The 23,552-nt window shown below is 38.0% G+C and overlaps 2 protein-coding genes across 5 annotated transcripts; one reads left to right on the top strand and one right to left on the bottom strand.

The window, feature by feature from the left end:
- Nucleotides 1–963: 963 nt before the first annotated feature.
- On the top strand, nucleotides 964–17,764 carry cep135 (centrosomal protein 135). Of its 4 annotated transcripts, none has more exons than XM_082147077.1 (26): nucleotides 964–1,555; nucleotides 2,060–2,176; nucleotides 2,404–2,594; nucleotides 2,697–2,864; nucleotides 2,967–3,111; nucleotides 3,467–3,551; nucleotides 3,916–4,044; nucleotides 4,865–5,080; nucleotides 5,577–5,642; nucleotides 6,280–6,430; nucleotides 6,527–6,759; nucleotides 7,130–7,282; nucleotides 7,832–7,972; nucleotides 8,196–8,273; nucleotides 8,967–9,118; nucleotides 9,225–9,340; nucleotides 10,011–10,165; nucleotides 10,316–10,371; nucleotides 10,490–10,658; nucleotides 11,065–11,175; nucleotides 11,662–11,847; nucleotides 12,234–12,443; nucleotides 12,539–12,741; nucleotides 15,321–15,425; nucleotides 16,972–17,127; nucleotides 17,232–17,764. In XM_082147077.1, the coding sequence occupies exons 2-26, from the start codon at nucleotides 2,064–2,066 to the stop codon at nucleotides 17,251–17,253; spliced, it is 3,510 nt and encodes a 1,169-aa protein (XP_082003203.1). In that variant the 5' UTR covers nucleotides 964–1,555; nucleotides 2,060–2,063; the 3' UTR covers nucleotides 17,254–17,764. The 4 variants fall into 4 exon arrangements, with proteins under 4 accessions (XP_082003203.1, XP_082003201.1, XP_082003202.1 ...); XM_082147075.1 differs by having other exon boundaries at nucleotides 965–1,555; nucleotides 2,032–2,176; XM_082147076.1 differs by having other exon boundaries at nucleotides 965–1,555; nucleotides 2,036–2,176.
- A 1,430-nt stretch (nucleotides 17,765–19,194) lies between these two features.
- chst14 (carbohydrate (N-acetylgalactosamine 4-0) sulfotransferase 14) lies at nucleotides 19,195–23,478 on the bottom strand. Its single transcript, XM_082147082.1, has 2 exons — nucleotides 22,997–23,478; nucleotides 19,195–20,699 (listed from the first exon to the last, which is right to left on the bottom strand). The coding sequence occupies exons 1-2, from the start codon at nucleotides 23,267–23,269 to the stop codon at nucleotides 19,872–19,874; spliced, it is 1,101 nt and encodes a 366-aa protein (XP_082003208.1). The 5' UTR covers nucleotides 23,270–23,478; the 3' UTR covers nucleotides 19,195–19,871.
- Between the last annotated feature and the right edge of the window lie 74 nt (nucleotides 23,479–23,552).

Here is a 23,552-nt window from a genome sequence, read left to right on the forward strand (position 1 = left end):
GAAATAGAACTTTGGTTCGCAAAACGTTATTCTAACTTAAAGTCCCCTAGCGTAATTTTAACTTTGCTTTAACGTTATTCTAATGTTCCCAGAACGTTCCCCTAACCTCTTTCAGTAGGCTAATCATCCAGCACACCCCGCAACCCAGTAGCCTACACATATAGTATAAGGGTATGGAAGATGGATGTATGGACGCCTTAGGCTAGAATTATACAAAACAGATATCTTGTTTTTATTTATTGTTTAGTTAATAAAAATAACCCGAGCACATCAACCATTATTGAAGATTAAATAAGATTACATTTGTCCATTATATAAGATAATATAGCCTATTTCACGGGGTAGCCATACTCAGATTTTACATTTATTCAGCACCATTTACTTGTATTTTAAATGAACCACCCTGCAATGTTCTGGGTAAGTTTTTTATGGTTGCAAAAAGAAAACGGGAACCAAATACTAACGTTAGGGGAACGTTTTGTGTTTGCTGATCAATGCTGCTACTGGTAAAAAAAAAAGACAAGCACTTTTTGCATGGAAGTTCATTTACAAGCATAATTTATTTAACCACAGCAGTATTATATCTGGAATAATTGGACAACTTGGTTATTTTGTAAGCTGTTTTCTTCCTTAAATGTGAGGTCTATCTTCTCACTATATTCCATACTATTTAAGCCATAAAAGCCTCAAGTATCAAATATGATACAAAAAATAAATCACAGGTGCAAACTTTTTGGAAAATGTTGTCTAAAGGTTCAATACACTTTTCTGACTATTATTTCATATGTCAGGCCTTAATTCTATACCTTAAACTGATAGTTCACCCAAAAATGAAAATTCTGTCATCATTTATTCCCATTCAAGTTGTTCCAAACCTATATACATTTTGTATTTATCATTCTGTATTGTAACCAAACAGTTGTTGTGGGGCACCATTGACTTCATTTTTTCTATGGGGAAAAAATGAATGCTCAATGGTGTCCCACAACTGTTTGGTCACAAGCATTCTTCAAAACATCTTCCTTTGTGTTCAGCAGAACAAAGACATTCATACAGGTTTGGGACAACTTGAGGGTAAGGGGAATTTTCATTTTTGGGTGAACTATCCCTTTAATACTGTCCACTTTTTATCGCTATTTCCACTCAATGTCCACTAGATGGCGCTGCTTCAAAGACTCCAGTTTGATAGGAATGAGCAGGACTGGTCTTCCCCCATAGACGGTTTTTCCCTTCTCCTCGGCGCCATTTTCAAACAGTGTTACCGCCACCGGAAGACCGTTCACCGTGGGGAGGGGAGGAAATCTGCAGTAGACACTGATGAGTAGCTAACCTCAAGCAGCTTTACAAAATGAAAGCGCTGTGGCGAAATACCCAAACAACAAACAGGAAGTTGACTTTGGAGGGTTAATTGTTGCATCGTTTATTATTGTGTTGCCCTTGGAAAAATCCTTACTTCCATGTGGCAGATATGCTGCAGAATGAAGACTGAAGCTAATACAGCCAACTGCCCTCTGAAGACAGACTGACAGTAACGTAAACAACACCAAGCGTCGGAGTAAGTATGTTTTGTGAAAATTGTGCATTTTTTTATTTATTTTAGGTAGCTGCTAATATTAAATTGATCATTGTAACTCTATGGTCGTGCTTTAAAACCTAGTGAGCTGCCTAACTTAACGATACCTAGACAGTTCGCAACACACCCAAAAGTGCTGTCTAGATTGGCAGCCGACAAAATAAAGTCTGTTTGGGGTTTTATGGAGTCTAGCTGCCACAGAGCGGTTTGTTGTCTTGACTGTTTTGAAGCTCTCAGTGGTTCTGAGAAGCCACTAATTATAATCTGGCAGTTTTTACTAGAATTTGAACCTTACTAAATCATGAAAGTTCAACAATAGATCAAGGGTTTCAATTTTCCATTCTTTATGAAGGTCAAATAAAGATATTAAATCATCTGGTGCTTTGACTATTTTCATATGTCATACAGTATATGTAATATGGCTCGGTTGTTGTCATGTGAATCGTTGTGTGTGTAAGTTAGAACGAGCGTGTATTTGTGTTGAAGGACCATGACGACCAGCGCAGAGCGGAAGTTCGTCAGTCTGCGGAAGCGTTTAGATCAGCTGGGCTACAGACAGCCTCTGGCCATTGAGAGTCTGCCACTGGTTGAGAAGCTCTTCAGGTGAATTCTCTCTACAGTATGCAGTATTATACTATCCAACAATAAAGATTTTTTCCCCCCAGATTTTTCAGATAGTTCAGATTTACTTTTGCCCTGCCATTATTCTTTTCACTAGCTCTTTACCAGCATATCTGTATATGTGTCAGATTTAAAAACTGACACATTAACTAATTGTATATAATATGTGAAACAGAAGCATAATCAATCTGTTTTCATGTATTTCTCAGTGACCTGGTCCACACCACTGAAAGTCTCAGGAATGCCAAGCTTGCTGCAGGAAAAACGGAAAAGGAGAGTCGGAATGTGGATGCTCTTCTGGAGCCTTATAAAGCTGAAAATGCCCGGGTAGTCAGAGAAAACAACGAACTGCACCTTGGGCTTTTGAAACTAAGAGAGGAGAAGGATCGGATCAGCAGGGGTACAGATTGGGTTTAATGCCTCAAATCCTGTTGCAAACAGATTTAATCTTTTTTTTAATCACATGGAATGGTTATTTGTAACCATTATTGTTCGTCGGCAGAGCTGAAGGTGTACATCAGGAAACTGGACCATGAAACATCAGATCTGAAATTCCTCAATAATCAGTATGTGCACAAAGTCCGGTCCCTTGAGAAGGACTGCAAAGCCAAGACGGAGCGTATCCTACAGCTCCAGGAGAAGAACATGCAAGCTGTTGTTCAGACACCAGGTTGGTTGATGTGTTTTATTTAACGTTGCAGCTGTGGTATTCACCTTTGTCTGTTTATGCTGCTATTATAACATTTTATGGTCAATGACTAAATTTAAATAGGAGGGAAGAAGCGATCAATCCCATTTAGACGCCAGCGGATGCAGATCGATGAACTCCTCCCACCCTCCGGTGGCCCCATCCCTCCATCTCTGGCACTACCAGATGATCCCTATATCGCTGACCTTCTTCAGGTGGCTGATGACAGGTGTGGGGGAAGAAAACAAAACTGAATCACAATAAATCAATTATTTTGTAATGAATGCATTTGTAGGTAACACATTTGGTCTTTTTTTAAGTAAAGAAAAGAAAAAAAGCATCATATTTATATTATATATTTATTAGCAACATTTAAAACAATGAATTGCTTGAGTTAACATATTCATTTTGACAGCCTTCCCCAGTTATAACACATTATTAACGTGAAATAGACATTTAAAAATGAATATACTTGTGTTTGTTAAAATAAAAACAGAATTTATAAATATAAATAACATTAGTTACAAATCATTTTTACAGTTTTTATAATAATAAAAAAAAAAAACTTGAATCTTTGTGTTTAGAATCCAGGAGCTCCAAAAGGAAGTGGCACAGCTCAAGCTTGACCTGGAGAGAGCGCATGCCGGAATCAAGCATCTCAACACACAGGTAAGTGTGCTTTGTGTGCACACACCTACATTTCACAAATTAAATTACTGTGTATAGTCTGATTACTTTTTCATAGGCGCTGTTTTAATATTTCATGGAGCAAATGGTTTTGCTTAAGCCACTACTTGATCGATTAGGTAGAATGACAGAGTGTCATTATAGTTAAAGTAGAAAAGTAGTCTACTAAAGTAAAGTAAAGTAGTCCTTTTTATTTGAGACCTCCTTCAAGAGCCCACATATATGTGCACTAATGAGAGGTTATTACTAAAAATAATATTATCTCTATTATTTATTTATCATATATTTACAGTGTAAATGTATTCATAACATTTACCCTTACAAATGTACTTTGTGCTCTGAACAGGTGCAAGAGCGAGATAAAGAGATTGAGCGTCTGAATCGAGCTCTGGATGGTGGTCGACCTAATGATGTCATCTCTCTGGAGGCTCAAAACATCAGCAATGAAAAACTTATTGCTCATTTGAACCTACAGGTAAACTGGAAATCCATCTGATAATTTTGTTTATTTTATCTTGTTAGGCATGTTACCTGACTGAGACCACCCATTCTAACTCTATTTTAACCGAGGTGGACATCCCTCCCCCCACCCTTGCTACGGCCCTGGGTACCAATATCAATACATTTTTGCTGTTCTTGGTACCAGTTTCAGTACCAGACCAAAAACTCTTGAAATAAATACTTCATAAAATGTTGTGCCGTTTTGTCACGTCCATTAGTTATCACTGTCATCCCAGTTTCTGATTCAATTGCGAATTTAAATAGAGTTCACAATCCAGAAACTGTACTGTACTTAGCAGCATGAAAAACTAAACAGAAAGCAAGAGAAGAACCCTCCCTTTGCTATCAATCTCTAAAGCGCAAGCTCACTGAATTCTGCACTCTAGCAAAAAACTACCATTATAATAAAAAGCTGTCTTAATAGTACAATTAATCCCTTATTTACAGCATGTTTACACTTTGTTGATTATTATATTGAAAGTATTCGCGAGCGTGCGGCTTGCGTTGAACAAAACAAAACCTTGGGCAGTTTCAGTGTGTTAAACCGATTCTGACTAACACCTCTGATAGGCTATTGCGTTCATACTCTGTGCAACTGCATACTCATACTCTGCAGAAATGCTGAAACCGTCAACTTGTTGTTTTTTTGTTGCTGTACTGACTGGGACCGGTAGTAGCAGTACGCTTGACAATCCTAATTCAGACCTGTCCATTACCTCCTTCTGTCTGCAGGTGTTTACTTCCGTGTCGACGTTAACCCCGCCCCTCTGATAATAACTAATTTCCTTTTTCAGATAGAGTATCTGCAGGAGACCAACAGATCCCTGGAGCAGAGAATTGACGGACTGCAGCAGAAGAAGAAGAATGTGTCTAGTGAGGTGGCTGACCTGAGCGCTCGAAATCAAGAGCTGTGTCAGGAGCTCACTCAAATAGACCAGCTCGCCCTGCAGCTAGAGAAAGACAAAGAGATGGTTCTGGAGACTGCTGACATGGAGCTGCAAGAGGCCAAGGTGATCTCAGCAGGGTCTATACAATACTTGTAAAAAAAAATTGAAGTAAACAAATGAAGCCTCAGTGTTACTCTTAATGTGTGAGTTGGAATGAAACAATTAGCAAACTGTGTTTTTGCATAATATATTGATATATAATTTTAAATTTTAGCTGTTTTATTTCATTGCGTAAAGAGCCTAGGGCTGCCTCTCCCAAAAGCATTGTGAGCCCAAATTGATCATGGAGACCATTGCCACCAATGTTCTCTACGATCAACTTAGCTCACGATGCTTTTGGTAAACCGAGCCTTGGGCAGTCACAAAGACTGATATCTTATTTATGTATGGTATCTTATTCTTATTTGATATCTATATTTTATATGTGGGGGGGGAAACATTTCCAGCATAAATTAATTGTAATATTTTCATTCTAGTCATTTTTATTTATATTAATAATAATATTTGGTATTAAAGTATTCATTCTTGGATTTTAATATTTTAAAAATGTTGTCTCTAGAAAGAGATTCAGCGTCAACAGCGGGAGATAGAGGACCTGGAGGAGGTCATCTCTACATTGAGACGGGTATGTGCATGGGTCCACTGTCCACAAAGCAGCTTGTGAAATGAGCTGTTAAATTAACCATCTGCTTCAGAACAGCACATTTATCCTGTCTGGCCTGACATGACATGGATGGTTTAAATATTATTGCTGTCAGGACTCAGGAATGTCTTTCTGTTGGAGAGAAGTGCATGTTTATTATCCTTTCAGATATCCTACTCTTTATTACTGGCCTGTGGGCATTTCGAGTAATTTTGCAGTTGAATAATCTTAGCACTCATCTGAAAATGTTTATCTGAAAATTAAAATTAAGTTATACAAAGATGCCATGTAAATAACCTGAGTATTTTGTTTCAGAAACCCAGAGATTTTTTTTTTTAAACTAAGCAATAATACAATTTAATAAATAATGACAAAACAACAATAATAAAATATATTTAATTTTGTTACAAAAAAAGAAAGAAAAGAATGACCAATTAAAAAAAAATCTGTCATAACTGATTTAGGTGAGTGATTCAATGACAAAATTATATAACATAATTTTCCTACAGCAGACAAAGTTTTTGCTCGCAGATTACTCATGCCAATATCTAGTGGTAATGCGTTGTTATGGTTCATTAGACTCAGTCAAACGTCTAAAGCTTGCAATGATTTGCTGCAGGATATGACAGATGGAGATCACGTGAAAGACCGTCTGAGGGATCAACTACTTGATCTTCAAGAACAGAATGACAAGATGGAGGGACTGATAAACTTTCAGGAGGAAGACAAAAAGAGACTTCAGGACAAAGTAGAAGCAATGACACAGGCTGGTGAGATGTGACACTCTTCTTTATGTATTAGTTGCAGGTAAAGTGATATATGGTTTGTCATTCACCTGTTTAATTTTAGTGCTGTATTTGTTTCAGATAAGGAGATGATTCTAGAATTAGAGCGAATGCGTGCAAGGCATGGGATGTGTGGCAAGGATCACTCTCCATCCCGTCTAGATGCCTTTGTGAAAAGTTTAGAGGAGGAAAGGAATTATTATAAACAGGAAGTGGAGCGGTACCGTCTGGTTAGGGGCAGGACAGACAAAACCCCCACCCCTAGTCCAGGCCGGGGGAGGAGCCCCAGAGGAAGAGGCAGCTGGCATGAAAAGGTGGGAGCTGACAAGTACTTCTGTAATTACAATGATTTAAGCAGGGCCTGAATTTCAGATTGTACAGTTTTTGTAATTCCTGCAAGTTCTGCACTCATAATTCAGCAGCATGCTAGTATATGCTTTTTCCCTATTTTAATATACATTTATTTACATTTATACATTTGTATGCAATATGCATACATTTACTTATTACTTTTTTGAATGATTTTGCAGCAAGGCTGCAGATTTTTTTTTTTTCTGTGGCCATTTTACGGATTGTTGACTTTAAGACACTTATTTAAAGTACTAAAATTAGTTACCAAAATAACAATATTGCACATGATTGGGTCAAACCTAGCTGGGAAACTGACTATTTTTGTCTTTCTAGAGAGATTTTGACACAGAGCTCTCACATGTAGTGAAGGAGAGGGATGAGCTACAGTCAGTGCTGCTGGGCTTTGAGAAACACATAGAGGACATCCAGACCAGAGTTAAACTACTGACTGCAGAGAGAGACCAGCTCAGCTCACAGTACCGGCAGGTGAGACACCACCTGCTACCTGCAAAGGTCTTCATCTGTTTGCTGTCTGAAACCAGGATGTCAGAAGCTTCTTCATGTACGCATCATTTTGTTTTACTCCACCCAAAAATTAAAATTATTTCATAATTTACTATCTCTCGGTTCCAGCCAACTGTCATACGCTCATTCTTGAGTTCAAGCTTGACGTAAACATCAGCATGTGTGAAGATCCACTTTTTGTGTGAGCTTCACAACGTGCTGACATTTTACGGTAAGTGTGAACTCATGAATAACTTGACCGGAATTTGATAATTTAAATAAGTTCTCTTCAGCAGACATCAATTCATCCACTAGGGGCGTATAAATTACTGTTGTGCTTTTTGCGTGGTTTTTGGAGTGTCAACTTATGCACATAATGAAACCTATCCACTTGCATTATACGGACTCACAGATGGATTATTTTTCTAAAAATCTTTTTTTATATATTTTTTTGGTTAAGTATCCCTTTAAGTTAAGATGCACATCTAGATGTTTTCTTTGAGAATATTTGTTCATATGTTTTAAATATAGACTCAGGAGGTGCTGAGACGTGTCCAAGGGGAGCTTGAGTCCTCTAAACTCCAGCACAGGTTCAGAGACGACGGGGAACAGACTGAAGCTGAACTCCAGAGAGTTACTGCTGAGAGAGATATGCTTAGAGACAGACTCAAGGTATGTGTGTGTGTTTGCAAATGAGTATTTATTTTAGTGGGTTTTTTTGAAGACCATAAATTGCTGTCAATTGTGGACAAGCAATTTTCTGTGGTTGAAGTTGTGAGTTTGAAATTCCGCAAAGCACTTCTAAACTGCACTTGAGTGGTGAGTGGTATAGCTGTGTGTTAAGGGGAGCGTTGCCAAGATAAAGCTGCTAGTGGTTTTTTTTCTCTCTTTGCAGGTTGCCCAAAGCTCATCTCTTACAGACCGAGAACAGGAGCAGATCAGGATTCTTGACCTGGAGAACACCATTGAGATGGTACAACACTAATAGTGCATGAACTGTTTATAGTTTCACAAACATTACCAGTGTGTTTAGTCATGTCAGCTCCAAATGCCGTTTTTGTGCCCTTGAAGGGCTCTGCAGGAAAGAGACGCTCCTTGTAGGATTGTTCCAAATGAATGTGAGCATCTAAATCCCCCTGAATGTTCCTTCTAAAAGACACTTTGTGAACTGTACATTTAAAGGTCACTACAAGGAAATAATTTGCCGTTTATGATCATGTGATACTGGGTGACAAGTTGTTCTGAATCATTTCGAGATCTGAGGATTTTAAAACTTTCAATTGCTCTCATGAACCCAAGTATATTAGTATATTATTAGCACATTATTAGTGTTTTCATGTTTTTTGCTTGCTTTTCTTGAACGGCACACAGAAAAAGCGAGTTGAAATAAAGTTGGATTAAAGACGATGTTTGACACAAGTTTAATTTGCAACAATCTTAAGAGCTATAAACATGAATTTTGATGCAACGTTACATTCGGACAATATATAAATTCGTCTAGGGTGTAAAAAATGCACATGCATCCTTCAAAGTGGTCTGTCTCTCTTTGTGGACAGGGCAAAGTAATGCTCACTAATGAATTTGCCCTAAATATGAGGTTAGTTTTAGGTAGCATAAACCCATCTAAATATGTCATAATATGATGCATTACTGTGTGTGTGTGTAGCTGGAGAGAGAGAAGGCTGATCTGCGCACTCAGGTTGCTGTGCTGAAGGAGTGTCGTGTTGCTGTTGAGAAGGAGCTGAAGACTCAGTCAGCAGTGATGGTGCAGAACGTAGAGGAGGCCACACATCACCGAGTCGAGAGCAGTGCGCTCAGGTCTGTGTGTGTGTTTGTGTACCACTGCTGTAGACGAACATTTCTGCCTGTCGTGCTTGTGCCTAAATATGTGCCACCCAGAATGTGTTTGTGTGTGTGCGTTTAGGCTTCTGCAGGAGCAGATGGAGCAGTCTCTCTCAGATGTTCAGCACAGATTATCTGTGAAGACCAATGAACTGCAGGCAGCTCACCAACAGATCGACAAACTAGAAGAGAAAATCAGTGCGTGTATTTCTTACAGTGTTGTACTCTTCTAATCTATTCAAATGCACATCTTTATGCAAATGAGCTATTCTGTCTCTTCTTTCCTGTTTATTCTCATGCATATCTGTATTAGGGGTGGCAGAAGTAACGTTACTTCAGTACTAAGCCAATACTAATTTAGATTACACATTATTTACTTCATTAGTGTCCTTGTTACAGTGTAATTGCATAAATAAGCACTGAGCAATATTAATTAACAGCTTGTACTACTTATACAGGGTTGGTTTAGTTGCTTGTAATTATGCATAATATACAGTTATTATTATAGTAAGTGCGTGTAACAAGGACACTGTTAAATAAAGTTTTACCCTAATTTTTTCCTGTTATTACAGGGTGTTTATCTAAATAATTGAAAAGGTAAAAGCAATGTTTACATAAACTAAGAAATGCTTGAAGGCAACATGCCATTGTTTAAATTGAATACTAATTTAAATTCAATAATTAATATTTATACTAATATATATATTTTTTTTTAAAGGATTGCATTCAATAGCAGATTCATTTTGTCATGATATTGAAAATTGTGAAATTTCACTGGTTCTGGTGTGAAATCATGCAACATTTTACTGTATAGATGATGTAAAATGTATGTAGAAAGAAGCTTCTAAATGCTGTGTTTATTGTGCAGCTGATCTGAGTAGACATGGATCATCTCAGAAAGATGAGGTTGCGACTCTGCAGAGGACAATAGCATCTCTAGACCGAGAGAAAGACTCCCTGCAGGACGATGTGGACCAGAAGACTGAGAGGGTGGTGCTGCTACAGGAGGAGATCCAAAGGAAGGTACTGCTGATACTCAGCACACATCTTATTACAGCCCTGTTCTCAATACAGAATGTTTGGTAATATTTGCACAGAAGATAACTAGTTGCATTGAGAAAATTCTTGAAAATGTTTGTGGTACTGCTTAAAAAAGTTCGTTTTGATCTACAGGAAAAGACTCTGTTGGAAGTCCGACTAACAGTCACAGAGTTGGAGAACTCTTTGGAGTAAGTGTCTTTTTTCTGTTGTGAGTAATAAAATGTATGATCTCAGAATGATGGGATGTTTCTGCATTTTTGGAAAGGAATAGAAGGCCTTCAAAGTCTTGTATGACATGTATTTCAGTCAGCTGAACGGGGCGTTGAGCAGTCGAGAGAGGGAAATCGCTAGCCTGCGCAGACAGCTGGACCAATCACAAGAGGAACTCTCAGTGGTTAGTCGAGACAGAGAGGTCGCGCTGAGAGAGAACCGCAGGTTACAGGATGATCTGGCCACCATGACCAGAGAAAACCAGGTACACACACCAGTAGACCTTTGCTTAGCATTTTATGGGTTCAAGCGTGTAGCTCCTTTGCTCCTTTAGAACTTTACTCTGTGTAGCTATAACAGTGTCATTTAGAAAATGTGCGTGGCCAAGTGCACACAAAAGCCTATTACCCCTAAATGAAAACTCAGAACTTCACTAAAATAGGTGAGTAAATGCGACTTATGATTCTAAACAAGCATTCAAACTTTTATGAAGATCGGACCATAGGTGGCGCTATAACAGTTAAAAAGCTGCTCACAGCTAAAAAAAAAAAAAGTTAGTTTTTCTTCTTCCCAACCTTCATAGATGATAAAAGTGAACCCACTCCTGTTGACGTGACATCTGTGACCCATAAACATCACACATGCTCACATTCTTGTGTCTCTTTCTCCAGGCTGTGCACGCAGAGATGCAGGAAGCTCTGAACGAGAGGGATGAATTGAAGCTCAGAGTTCACTCATACATCTCTGAGGTGGCACGGATAGAAAGCCTGATGGCTGCCAAGGTGAGAGATGGAAGGAAAAAAAACTCCAATGAATTGAAAAGACAGAAATCATGTCAATATTCCCTTTTTATGTGATACATTTATGTGATGCATATTATAATTAAAAAATGTAAAAAAAAAAAAAATGTATATATATATCAACCGAATATGTTAATGAGCCATAAAATGTGCATTACAGTAATTTTCTCAGAGTTAAACTTAAAATGTTTCTTGAAACCTCCTTTACCCATGGTAGAATAATTTTAGTACATATAATCAAGTGGCTAAACATTGGCAAAAGCAGTTTGATTAAAGGTGCCATTGTTCAATCAAGGGTTAAATTATTTTCATGGAAACATTTATAAAAGTAAAAATACTAATTGGAAAAGCAGCAAAAGTTCAGCTAAATGCAGAATTAAATTAAATTCACTATCAATGCAGATCAAATGCATATGTATTCATTTAGTATTTTTGCACTGACGCTGTTTTATCCATGTTGTGTATTAGGAACAGGAGAACAGGGACATGCTGGAGCGTTTTCGAACCATCCACACTGATTCAGAGGATAGAGAGCTGAAGCTGCAGCAGGCTGAAGGGCTAAACAACTCTATTAGACTGGAGCTGCTCTCATCCGACACAGAGCGCAGACACCTCAGAGAGAGAGTCTCACTGCAGGACAGAGAGATACAGGAGGTACAAGTGACTGAGCATGAGGAGTACACCATTTTCAACTAAAAACTCATTTACACGACAGTGGCGTTTTTGAGGCCTGAAAAACTTGAAAATAGGTTTCAAAGTGCAAGTTTGTCAAAACGATACTTTTATTGTGGAAGCGAATTTGTGAAAACTATGACGTCATGCATATTACTATAGGCAACCCCCATCAGGGGGTTTGTGACATCGCCAACTACTGGCCTGGGAGCATAATACAGCTTTTTTTAGTCGTTTTCGTTGATCCGTGTGAATGGGGATCGTTTTGACAAAGTTGATGGTCTGTACGTGAAAAAAGGAAAAACTTTTCCGTTTTTTAGTACATCGTTGTCATGTAAACGTACGCTAAATGTTTTCCATTGCCTCAGCACTTGAACGCTGTGCAAGCATACGAAGCTCAGGTGTCATCGCTGGCACGGGCAATGTCTCGTTTGGAAGAGGAGGTCCAGGCGGTTCGAGCCGAGAAAGACTCAGTGTTGGCAGATCTGGCCTCTGTCAGAGAACTGTGCGTTAAGCTCGACTCCAGCAAAGAGCTCACCATTCGCCAGCTGACGGCTAAGAGCATGGAGCTGGAAAGAGTAAGACTCACACCATTCTCTGTCAACTACATCTTTAGAAAGGGTTTAAAAATGAGCGAATGTGCGACTAACTAACCTTTTAACATCAAACTCAGGTGACGGGTGAACTGGAGGATGTGCGCTCTGAGACAGAGCTTCTGAAAAAGCAGCTGGCCAGTGAGCATCTGACGGTACGCAATCTTGAGACTCTGCTCACCACCAATCGACAGAAGGAGTTTCAGACGCACCTGAGTGCCAGCGAGAAAGAGTCTGAGCTCAAAGTGCTGAAGGACCGCCTCGTTCTCGCTGACAGCAAAACGTAAGTGGAAAAACAATAAGCGAAAGAGCCATTTATCATTTTTTGTTACTATTACACTACCGTTGAAAAGTTAGTTGGTAAGATTTTTTTTTTAATGAAGTCTCTTATTCTCACCAAAGCTGAATTTAATTGATTAAAAACTGTAATATTTTTGAATATTTCAAATCATTATTTTCAACTTTAAATATATTTTAAAATGTAATGATGCAAAGAATTTTCAGCATAATCACTCCAGTCTTCAGTGTCACGTGATCCTTCAGAAATCATTCTGATATGCTGATTTGGTGCTCAAGAAACATATTATTTATTATAGTCAATGTTAAAAACAGTTGTGCTGCTTAATATTTTTGTGGAAACCACGATACATTTAAGATTATTTGATGAATAGAAAGTTCAAAAGAACAGCATTTATATGAAATAGAAAAACATTATAAATGTCTTTACTGTCAATTTAGGCATCCTTGTTGAATAAAAATAATATCTTATTTCAAAAAGAAAGAAAGAAAATCTTAGTGACACCAAACTTTTGAATGGTGGTGTATGAGAATAATAATAACATATCAAAATATAGATCAAACTACATCATTGGTTTGTGTTTTAAAGAGGACAAACTGTAATGATATCTACAAATAGGAAGAACATAAGCAGATGCTCCACACACTGATCTGTAGGGCTACAACTACTACATAATCGAATTTCATTAGGCACGGAGACCCTCGTCAGTGACGTCAGTGATGTCACTTTACACTAGGGGTGACCCCGAATAGTCGAAGATTCGATGCTTCGATAGGAGGAGCCTGATTCGACTACCGATCTCACGGTCGAATCTTCGCAGAGGTGTTATGAAACGAGGATCATGCCACTTTGGCTATATGAGGGCGCTCAATGTCTGATTTCATATAGAACTACCGGTTTTCTGTCAATACGTTAATATTCAGCCTATTATGATAATGCTGTATATAAAAATGTGCAAAGAAAGAAGCTTTTAATAAATATTTTTTAACGTGCGTGAATAAATCCAAACACCCCGTGACAGATTTAAGTTTCACTTTCAATCCGTGACCGACAGAGGAGCGTCTTCGCGGCAAGGATTTAAATCTTTAACAATGTCTGGGATAAGAAAATCTAAAGTGTGGATGTACACCATCAGAAAGGATATTCTCCAAGGCTGGATTTAGCATCAGGAAAACCATGATCGCACTTCTGCCGGCCAACGTTAACATGTTTCACGCATAGACTGCGTTTCACGTTAGAATGTATTTTATCCGCGCGCACAATTTGAAAAGACTCCAACGGACAGACAGAGTGAAAGACTTTCAGGATTTGTTCTCTCGATCAGGTACAAGTGATTTCAAAACTTTTCAGCCGGTTCTAATTTTATTTTTGGATGCTGTGAACATTTTTAGCTAAAAAGACTGCCTCTCCAGTTTATCATTTATTGTTGTTTCTGCAGTTAAAAAGACAAAGTTGAAAATTCTGGCTACTATCGTTATTTTAATAATTTCTTTATTTTTATTTTATTGATTAATCTGTCAGGGTTATCTAATCTAACTATTTGTGGCTTGTGTTTTGAATATATGTTCCCCTGCACTTTAGGCATTTTGCACACATTTGCTCCTCATCCTGTGACTTGATTCTGATTTATTTCGTTTTGTATTTTTATTTATTAGAAAGGTATATTCTGTTCTAATTTAAAGTTTATTTTTTCGGTGCATTGATGTTGTGCTGTAGGCTGGCCTGCTCGCACAGGTAATTTAGCCGATTTAATTTGATTTGCATGTGAAATGCAAATCTGCAGTGTGGCCTTTCTGGAGTTATTTATGTTATTTCTTAGTTTTATTGATCAAAAAATTTTTTATACATTTTCTTCTATATCTTTGTGTGATTTTCTGTACATCGCGGCTTTGAAACGTTAAAGCCCCACCCCCATACACATGATTCGACTATTAGTCGACTATAGGCAAGACATGACGATTGTGATTCGACTATGAAAATCCATAGTCGGGGACAGCCCTACTTTACACTCGTGCAAAATGCATTTGAAAAATAGAGACCACGGAGCTTCTGTACACAAGTTGTCCAGAGAACTGAAGGAGGGATTATTGGGAAAAAGAACAGATGGAGGCAAACAAGCCGCACCCGGTCATTTAGAGGGGAGCAAACTACATGTTTGTTTTTAACTGACAGCGCTCTAAAATATCAGAGGGCTATAAATCTATATGTATATATAAATTATACAATGTGTATTGTAATTCTGCCAATGTATATCACATTTTTTTATTGTTTCCTCTAAGAGTCTGTTATACAGGGTAACTGTAAAGCATTTGTTTATGGGATACACTGAGGACTGTGTCCTCTTTAAGGCTGCATAAAGAGTCCATTGAATGTTCGCTTTCCTCCAAACAAGCAGTTTCTCAATAGTGTTGCCTAGTGCAAGTGTGCAGTTGCCATGGTGATCACTGATAGCAGCATGTGAAACAAACAGATATCAATCAGATAAAGATGTCTCTCCAGCACAGTTACAAAACAACACTGGTTATAACAATGTATTTGTTCAAATAAAATGTGTGTATTCGTAGGGTTGGTCATGCCAGAGAGGTTTCTCAGCTGCGTGGAAAAGTGTCTCAGCTACAGACAGAAATGGACATCCTCAAGAGACAGCTAACCACTGAGCGCTTTGAAAGGTGAGACCCAGGCTTTATTACTAAAACTACTGAACTTTCTTACCATCATTGGACCATTTGGAATAGTCTACATGGTAGAGCTGTACGGTTAAAGGGGTGGTTGAATATTATTTCACTTTTCTAACTTTAGTTAGTGTGTAATGTTGCTGTTTGAGCATAAACAACATCTGCAAAGATACAACGCTCAAAGTTCAAAGCAAAGGGAGATATTTTCTTTTTAAAAAATTGCTTTTTAAGGACTACAACAAACGGCTGTTAGGGACTACACGACATTCCTCCCGGGTTAGTGACATCACTAACCCTAACATTTACATAAACCCGCCCCCAGAAACGTGATTTATAGATTATCAAGACAAAATATGCTAATCAATGACTAGAAGATAACTACTCATAAACTAAATAAATTCACTAAATAACCATTCAGAAATGTTGTCTACATGTTGTCACTTCTTCTCGAGTCTCTCCATCTTTCTGACTCCGGTTTGAACATAAAAAGCTAAAAGTTTTTGAAATGTTCAGTGCATGTCTGTGTGAGGTAAAAGGACACGAGCTCTTGAAGCTCCGCCCTCTGTGCCGGGAGCAGCAGCTCTTTTGCATTTAAAGGGACAGACACAAAAACGGTGCGAAATCTTGTGAAAGGTGCATTATACCACCCCTTTAATCGTTAAAAGAACGCAATCTCGATTCAAACAGCCACACAATGTTATTCCTAAATGACAACAATTCTGTCTATTAAACCTTTGACAAAATCACAGCGGACCTGCGTGGGCGCTGCCAGAGAGAGCAGTTGTCATGTATAGTATAAAATAGCTTAAGTGTTTTCAACCACACAGTATCATTATTTCTGTTACAAATATTCATATTATCACAAAAGAACTGGGATAAAAGTGTATAGCTCTATAAATCCTGATGTCTACGGAAGTGATCAAATTAGAGTAAATAAGAGTAATAGAGAGGTGTCGATTACATCGTTACGCCACCAGGTGGCAACAGTACTGCAAAACATTCATCTAGAGATTCATCTAAAAAAAGCAGATTCATCCAGTAATGAAGCAATGAAGTATTTATGAGTGAGTCATTGAAACATTCATTCAAACCAAAAATGTTTTGTATTCACAGATTCATTAAACATTTTAAATAGACTGCAGCAATTAACATTTGCCAGAACTTTTAGAAAATTACGTTATTTTTTGTTTAGTTGTCTGTTCAGAATTGTTTTGAAAGCAAAACATTGTGATTCTTAATTTATCCAGAATCTACTACATAGTCTTCCATGAACATACACAAATTAAAGATGAGCATGTTGTTAAAGGAACAATACCCTAATAAGCATCAGTCTGAATGAGGCAAATAATAGGTTAAAATAAAAACTTTTAAAAATTAATCAAATTTTAATGACACTCAACTATTTTAGTAAATACATTTCAGTATTGAAAGAACTTCAAATGTATTTAGAGGTTTTTGTGTGTATGTGCCTGCTGCTATGATCTTGCTATGTTGGTTTGTGAAATGTTGATTAATGTGTGTAAGTGTTTTTCTGTGGTAGGGAGAGAGCTGTACAGGAAATGCGCAGACAGGGCTTATCTTTCTCTTCACTGCGAAGCTCTTCTCCTCTCAGCACCTCTCTCAGTCCCCGGCCTGCTTCTCCTGAGCGCTCCATCCTCCGCACACCAGAACGCTCCATAGACAAGACGGCAGAAAAGTGAGGATTGCCTTGGGAAACTGCGGCAGACATCATTTCTTGTGTGATGTTCATAACCACGCTTGTATGATTTAAAATAACCCGTGTTTAACTTCACATTTCAGAAGTGTGAGCTTTAAGGAGTAGCGGCGAAGGAAATGGTTCACGCAGCCTGTCACATTTGCGCTGACATAAAACAGGGATGTCACGTGGAAGATTCTTGTTTAATCAAATCTGAAGAAACTTTGTGTTGAGTCAGAAATGTCTCTGAGGTCAGTCCAGAAGATGTTTTCTTGGGCTTCTAAAAAGGGAAGTTCTTGTGCATTTATTTAAGGTCAAAGGTAAAATTATGCCACCAAAGCCAATGTGTAGAGCAGTGTTGATGATCTTTTTTTTTTTATTGCTGTAGTCCTAGGGTCATTATTATTCTTAATAGTTTGGGACTTTTTTAATGGACAATGAGGCAGCTTGTCATCTTTACATGGCAGACCTTTTTATAACAAGTTAGAAGTGAAAAGAAAGTGTATTTTGCCATGTTACTCAGGACTGTGTTAATATCACACTACCACTCCAACCTGTTTTATATGTTTATGTATGTATAATAGAATTTATGTTGACTGATTAACTTATTAATAAACATGCATAGTTTTTAATATAATCTGTCATGGTCTGCTCTGTGGACCGTTTCATGTTATTCTTTTTTCTGCCTTTGGATATCAGAGTGAAATTCCATAAATCAATAACTCTTATTTTTTCTTTATATAATCGGAGAAAAAAAAATCCATCCAAGTAAAATTATTCAACATGCCGTCTTAAATTGTAGTTCTTTCTTTTAGCTTTTATTTGATGTTGTTAACAGCATGTGAACCCTGTAAACTTAACAGAAGATAGATGCCCCCATTTTGAATGTTTCATCTTATTTTGATGTTTAATAGTAGTGCTTGCTAAGCCATGCTATTGCTCATAAACACCAAGTATAAACTAATTCTGGACCATTTGCTGCAGACTAGAATGATACTTCAAATCACAGGGTTTGTTGAAAAGCTTTTTTTCTTCTTCAGGGCTGCAATAAACCAATCCCAGCCTTAAGTGGAATAATTCAACCAGTATATCATTGAGACTTGACGTCTCAGCTCTTGACTTGAGTTAAGCATCTACCCACAAAACCCAAACGGGCTGTTCACACAAAATGTGCTTTTGCATCAAAGTTTACGCTGTGGAATGAGAGAAAACACATGGTCTCAACCTGTTTTTACTCTGTGTTTTTAAGTTAAACTTTTAAGAAATCTTAAAAAAGAAGCACTGTGTTTTTAGAATGGCCTCATGCACGAGACGCTAGTTGAATACATCCATCTAGACGTGTTAACATGGAAATCAATGGAAACGCAATCACATTTTCTGTGTGGATGGCCTCTAACAACTAAAATGCACTAAAAACTACTCGGATAGTTCTGGGGAACCAAACAATAATATTCCAGGAACTTTGGTTATTTTTGTTACAAAAACTAATATTCCCAGAACATTCTGGAAACCAAAAACTGTTGGCTGACAACCACTCATAACATCCAAGCATCGCATCGACAAACATCATTATAAAGGCCAGCTCACACCGCAATAAATATAACTATATTAGCATCAGTACCAACCGATGATAACGTTCTGTTATAGTCAGCACACACTGCGTAATTATGTCGTCTGCCTCTTTAAATGCTCGAGCTCTTCAAAGCCAGATGGATTCTGATTGGCTGTCAATGGTTTTATTGTTCATCAGCTGAAATATAAAGCTTAGAAAGTGATTCCAACAACATTGTTGATATAGTTGTGGTTTGGATTGTGCTATTCTTTCACGACTTTTAAAAATGTGTTCTTGGCATGAATGGTGTTTATATTTACTTTAAGTATACCCGTGTATTTTTATGTTAAGGCCTTTGGGTGTGAACTGAGCTTTCACTTACTGCTTTCATTAGATTATTTTATATTTTGCCTGTGGGATTCAAAACACAATTAGCTTGTTATTAGCTGTTCTATTACAATAAATATTATGCTCCGTCCCCAAAAAAAAAGAAAAAAAAAGAAGGAATTCCAGCCTGTGGATTTCAATTTTTATTTCCTCATTGTACAGTACTTCTGCTTTTGGATGTGAAACTGCATTCTTTAGAATCTCATAAGGGATTCAACTCGGAGCCTCATGTTTTCAGAGGAAGCAGCAGCAGATGGGAAGGGTTCAAGTTTGTGGTCAGAAATATTAGTTTTGGTCGTATGAAACACACTTCACTCGCAGAACAATCGTACAAACAGGAATTGCCTCACTAGAAATTTTCTAACTAATTTTCTCGATTTGAGCATCACATTTCATTTTTGTAAAAGGATTAAACATCAACAAAGAAAACGTCTTACAATATGGGTGACAGCAGAAGTAACAATGATTATAAGTAAATAAAGAAAAATAGAATAAGTGAAAATGGTGGAAGCATCCGCTTACTGATATAAAACACATGATAGTCTTGCGCACAGCACAATGTTTTTCATTTTATGCCCATTCATATGGACATATTACTGCATCTCATTAATAAAAAATAACTCATTGAGCTTTTCCAGTTTTAAATAGTGATTTGAACTTAAATAGCTCTCAAAAACTCCGTACTGAGGGTTTTATTCAAATATATTTTAAATTCTGTACAGAAAAAAAAAAAAAGATTAAAAAATATTAACATATTGAAAGATTATAGACAGTCCTATAAAGCAGGTATAAACCAATGTCTTTGTTAATGCCTACAGTATTCAGTGGTTGTGTTGGGTAAAGGATAGCCGAACAGAGAAAAGTCCAGAATATATTTGGGCAGGAGATCTTTGAGGAACTTCTGTGGCACAGTGCAAAGGTAATAATGTAGCGTTTCTTTGGTGACGGGTTTGTACCACGTCTGTCGTTCAGGAAAACCTATGTGTTGCGGCGCTCCGACGCGTTCCAGAACGTGAGCCGCATCGACCTCCAGCCTTTCGTACGAGCCAATGAAGTCGTATTCTACGGCACAGGGTTGGCACAGGTTGTAGATGGGCATCCAGTGTTCATTCATCCTCTCTGGGTCTTCGTCAAGTAAATAACGCACAAACTCTGTGAATGTCACGTCATTTCCTGCTATTTTTTTATCCTTTGCGTAGCCTTTTCTATAGCGCCGTATAATCTCTGCACCGTATTTACGCTGATATGCCTCGATTTCGCCAAACTTGTTCCGATAGGCAGAAAGCAAGCGGGCCATCGGCTCCCGCACGAACATGAATTTAAAATAATGCCGTAGTCGATGACGAATCTCTTCTGGCGAAAGGTCAGACAGGAAGAGTAAATCAGCACGATGGTCCATCTTCACTTTGACGTCCACGTTGGCGAGAGCGCCACTCAGTACTTTCAGCACTCGTTTCCAGTTGGAACAGGCCACTTTGGGGACGTAGCAGTACAGGAAGCGATGCTCGTCGTTCACCAGTATGTGCTGGAGGAGAGTCTTCCTCTGCAGCGGACTGAGAGACCACACACTGTGAGCCGTGTTCTTCTGACCGCACATCGATCTTATGGTGCGATTACGGATCTCCTGCACAATCTGGGGGAGAGAGGCATATATAACTTTAGCACAAAATAAAGACATAAAAACTTGAATGCTCAAAGTGTCAAATTTTCAATCTGTAATAATTATACAAAAAAATATAAATAGGCTACTATTCGAATTTTGCTGTGGAGGATATTTAGTTCCACCCTCCGCCAAGAGGTTCAAGTTGTTTTGTAATGTTGTGTATAGTATACCAACATGTTCTTTAACAAACTTACATTTACTCTGGACATTCCACTGGATGACCAGACATCATCATGGGCCAGTTGTTCAAAGGTAAGCTGATCGGATTTTGGTTATCGGATTGGATCAAATCTTGAAAATGGGTTGTTCAAAAGGGAAAGAAGGAATCTGAAATCAGATTAGATCACGGAATCCAATCCTAGTTTTAATCTGGATCAAACCTTCAGTTTGTGTTGTTCAAAACTTGTCAGTAGGATTTGGATAACTTTGATCCAAAAAAACAGGATTATCCTGATCATAACGGGGTAGGATTTCAAGGTGGATTCCAGGAAGAAAATGTAGTAAAACTTCAAAATTGGTCAAAAATACAACATTTGTATCATGTAATATACACACACACTCATATTTTTATTTTGCTTTTGATTAGCTTAACTGTTAAAGTATTAGAAGTAGACATTTCGGTAGCCTACTGTAAAGTAAAAAACTGATTTTGGCGCCATTAAATAATCCCCAAACAGCTGTAAAAATCAAACAAAAATATTATATTTAATTCAAAGTGTTTTATCACAGTTTCTAAACAACATTGGCACAATCATAAGAGATGAACCAAAGATCTTTGCAAGCGAACACAAAAAATGTTTGGTGAACGCTATACGAAACTTTTCTGAGAGAACGCAAAAGCATTGAAATATTTTTTTTCCCTATCTCATATTTTTTACGTGACCATGTCCCTTTGGGGGTTCCGTAGAGCACCAGTAATCCAGATTTGGTAATCGGAAAAAGTTTACATCCAGATCAGAGTGATCCAATCCAATTTTGCTATGAAAAACCGGCACAAAAGTAAGATGGATTACCTGATCCTGGATAGCAAAACATGGGATTTCCAAATCCAGATCATTTTGATCCAGATTAAACTTTTTGAACAACTGGCCCATATCCCATAAGATCATATCCTGCACTGAAGGCTTATTCAGGAATCATTTTTTTAGGATACAAGCACAAGGAAACATTAAAAATCTTGCAAAATATATGAATGAGTGTGTTATCTTTCAATGTTCAGTTGCCATTTTGAAAAAAAAATCAACATTAACATTATAAGCATTGAATACCATGTATTCAATTTTACAATATCCTCCGATTACTCTAATCAACATCACAATCTAATAGTCTAGATTTCACATCAGTGCTTGAGCGAGATCAGAGAAGGGAGCTGAAATGTCATGTGATTGTACACTTCTGTCAAGTGCACAGCAGGAATCTTAACTTCAAAGAATTGGCCCAAGTTTCCATTTCATATCTTGGCTTGAGGTAAGCAGTTGTTTAATATTTTCTGGAACGGAATATGGAGTTCTTTCCATCAAAGATGCTTATTTCCACATGCTAGGTTGAACCAAATCCATCTTATCCACCAGATGAGTAATAAAATGACAGAATAATAGGATTAATCGGATAGAAATCGTATTAATCGGACATTACGCATTAAAATTACTACTTTTACTCTAAGAAACTGCAATGATGTTATAATGGTAATAAGATGGTGAGACATTTTGACAAATCAAAAAATGGCTCGAGATGATTACACTGAACTATAGTGTCTGAATGTTTTCATTCCCCTTGAATTGCACTCTCTTTTCTATCTAGTTAACTTACTCAAGAATAGTGCCCTAGCTGGGCTAGGCAATTAAAGAACAAGACACTTTAGGATTATTTGGAATTTTAACAGGAAAACTAACTAACATCTAATGAAACCTAACAATCAAACTCGATTGAAAAGTGTGTTTGTGCGTTATTCATTTTAAATGATCACTTTGTCGTACATTTATAGTTTTGTAGAGCAAATATATTCATACATTCTGTGGGTAAAAGGTCAAAGTAATATTTTTTGACACCGTATATGACCCGTCTCAAAACTGCCATCCCCCAATGTCTCGGTATTCAGCTCATTAGGTTTTGACTTTTGAGACGCAGCCCGAGTTAACGTGAAAATTCTTTGATGTCCAGACTCGCGAAACTCAAAGAAAGTCTGATTATTACATGCAAACATACAAAAATGAGGAGGAATTTCATTCACATTCAAACGAACTTGCGTCTCTGTTCGTCTACATTACCTGAGACTCCACGTCCACAGCTGCGTCGCTGCTCCTCATTCGGTACTCCGCTTTCTTCCCGTTGGCTCGTGGCGGCGGAGTCTGCACGCTGTTCAACATTCCCTTCTCTATCATGAGCAACAGGCCTCCGGATGCCACGATCACGGCGAACGTCAGCACCGAAGGCACGACGGCGGAGTGTCTTCGCACGGTGGTCGCGCTCACGGGCGGTCTGAAGTGGATCAGGGATCCGCTCGCTCGTTTAATCCCGTACTCCTTCTTGCGAGGAGGCATAGTGAATCACATGCATTAAAGAGTCCGTCCGTTTGTCGAGGCTCAGTGACTCAATATACCGATATACCGAAATGGATCAACACACATCCATCGCTTCAGTGAAGCAGCCAACTCATCTGACTTCAGATAGAGCTGTGGAGAAGAAAAAGCTTAGCTGCACACTATGCACAGCACTATGGGGGTGGGGTGGTAGTCAGATTTCGGGGGAAACTAGTCATAACTTCCCACTAGTGGTGGAGCGCTTGAAATTAGACTTCTTAAAGGGACAGTTCACCCAAAAATG

Source organism: Leuciscus leuciscus (assembly GCF_965113295.1).
Source record: "Leuciscus leuciscus genome assembly, chromosome: 19".
Lineage (NCBI taxonomy): Eukaryota > Metazoa > Chordata > Actinopteri > Cypriniformes > Leuciscidae > Leuciscus > Leuciscus leuciscus.

Excerpts from the sequence above, each read along its gene's own strand:
- cep135 (XM_082147077.1), top strand. The coding sequence starts at position 2,064 with ATGACGACCAGCGCAGAGCGGAAGTTCGTCAGTCTGCGGAAGCGTTTA. Across the intron at positions 3,112-3,466 it reads CTTCAGGTGGCTGATGACAG|AATCCAGGAGCTCCAAAAGG; the intron begins GTGTGGGGGAAG and ends CTTTGTGTTTAG. Across the intron at positions 7,283-7,831 it reads TCAGCTCACAGTACCGGCAG|ACTCAGGAGGTGCTGAGACG; the intron begins GTGAGACACCAC and ends TTTTAAATATAG.
- chst14 (XM_082147082.1), bottom strand. The coding sequence starts at position 23,269 with ATGCCTCCTCGCAAGAAGGAGTACGGGATTAAACGAGCGAGCGGATCC. Across the intron at positions 20,700-22,996 it reads CTGTGGACGTGGAGTCTCAG|ATTGTGCAGGAGATCCGTAA; the intron begins GTAATGTAGACG and ends TCTCTCCCCCAG.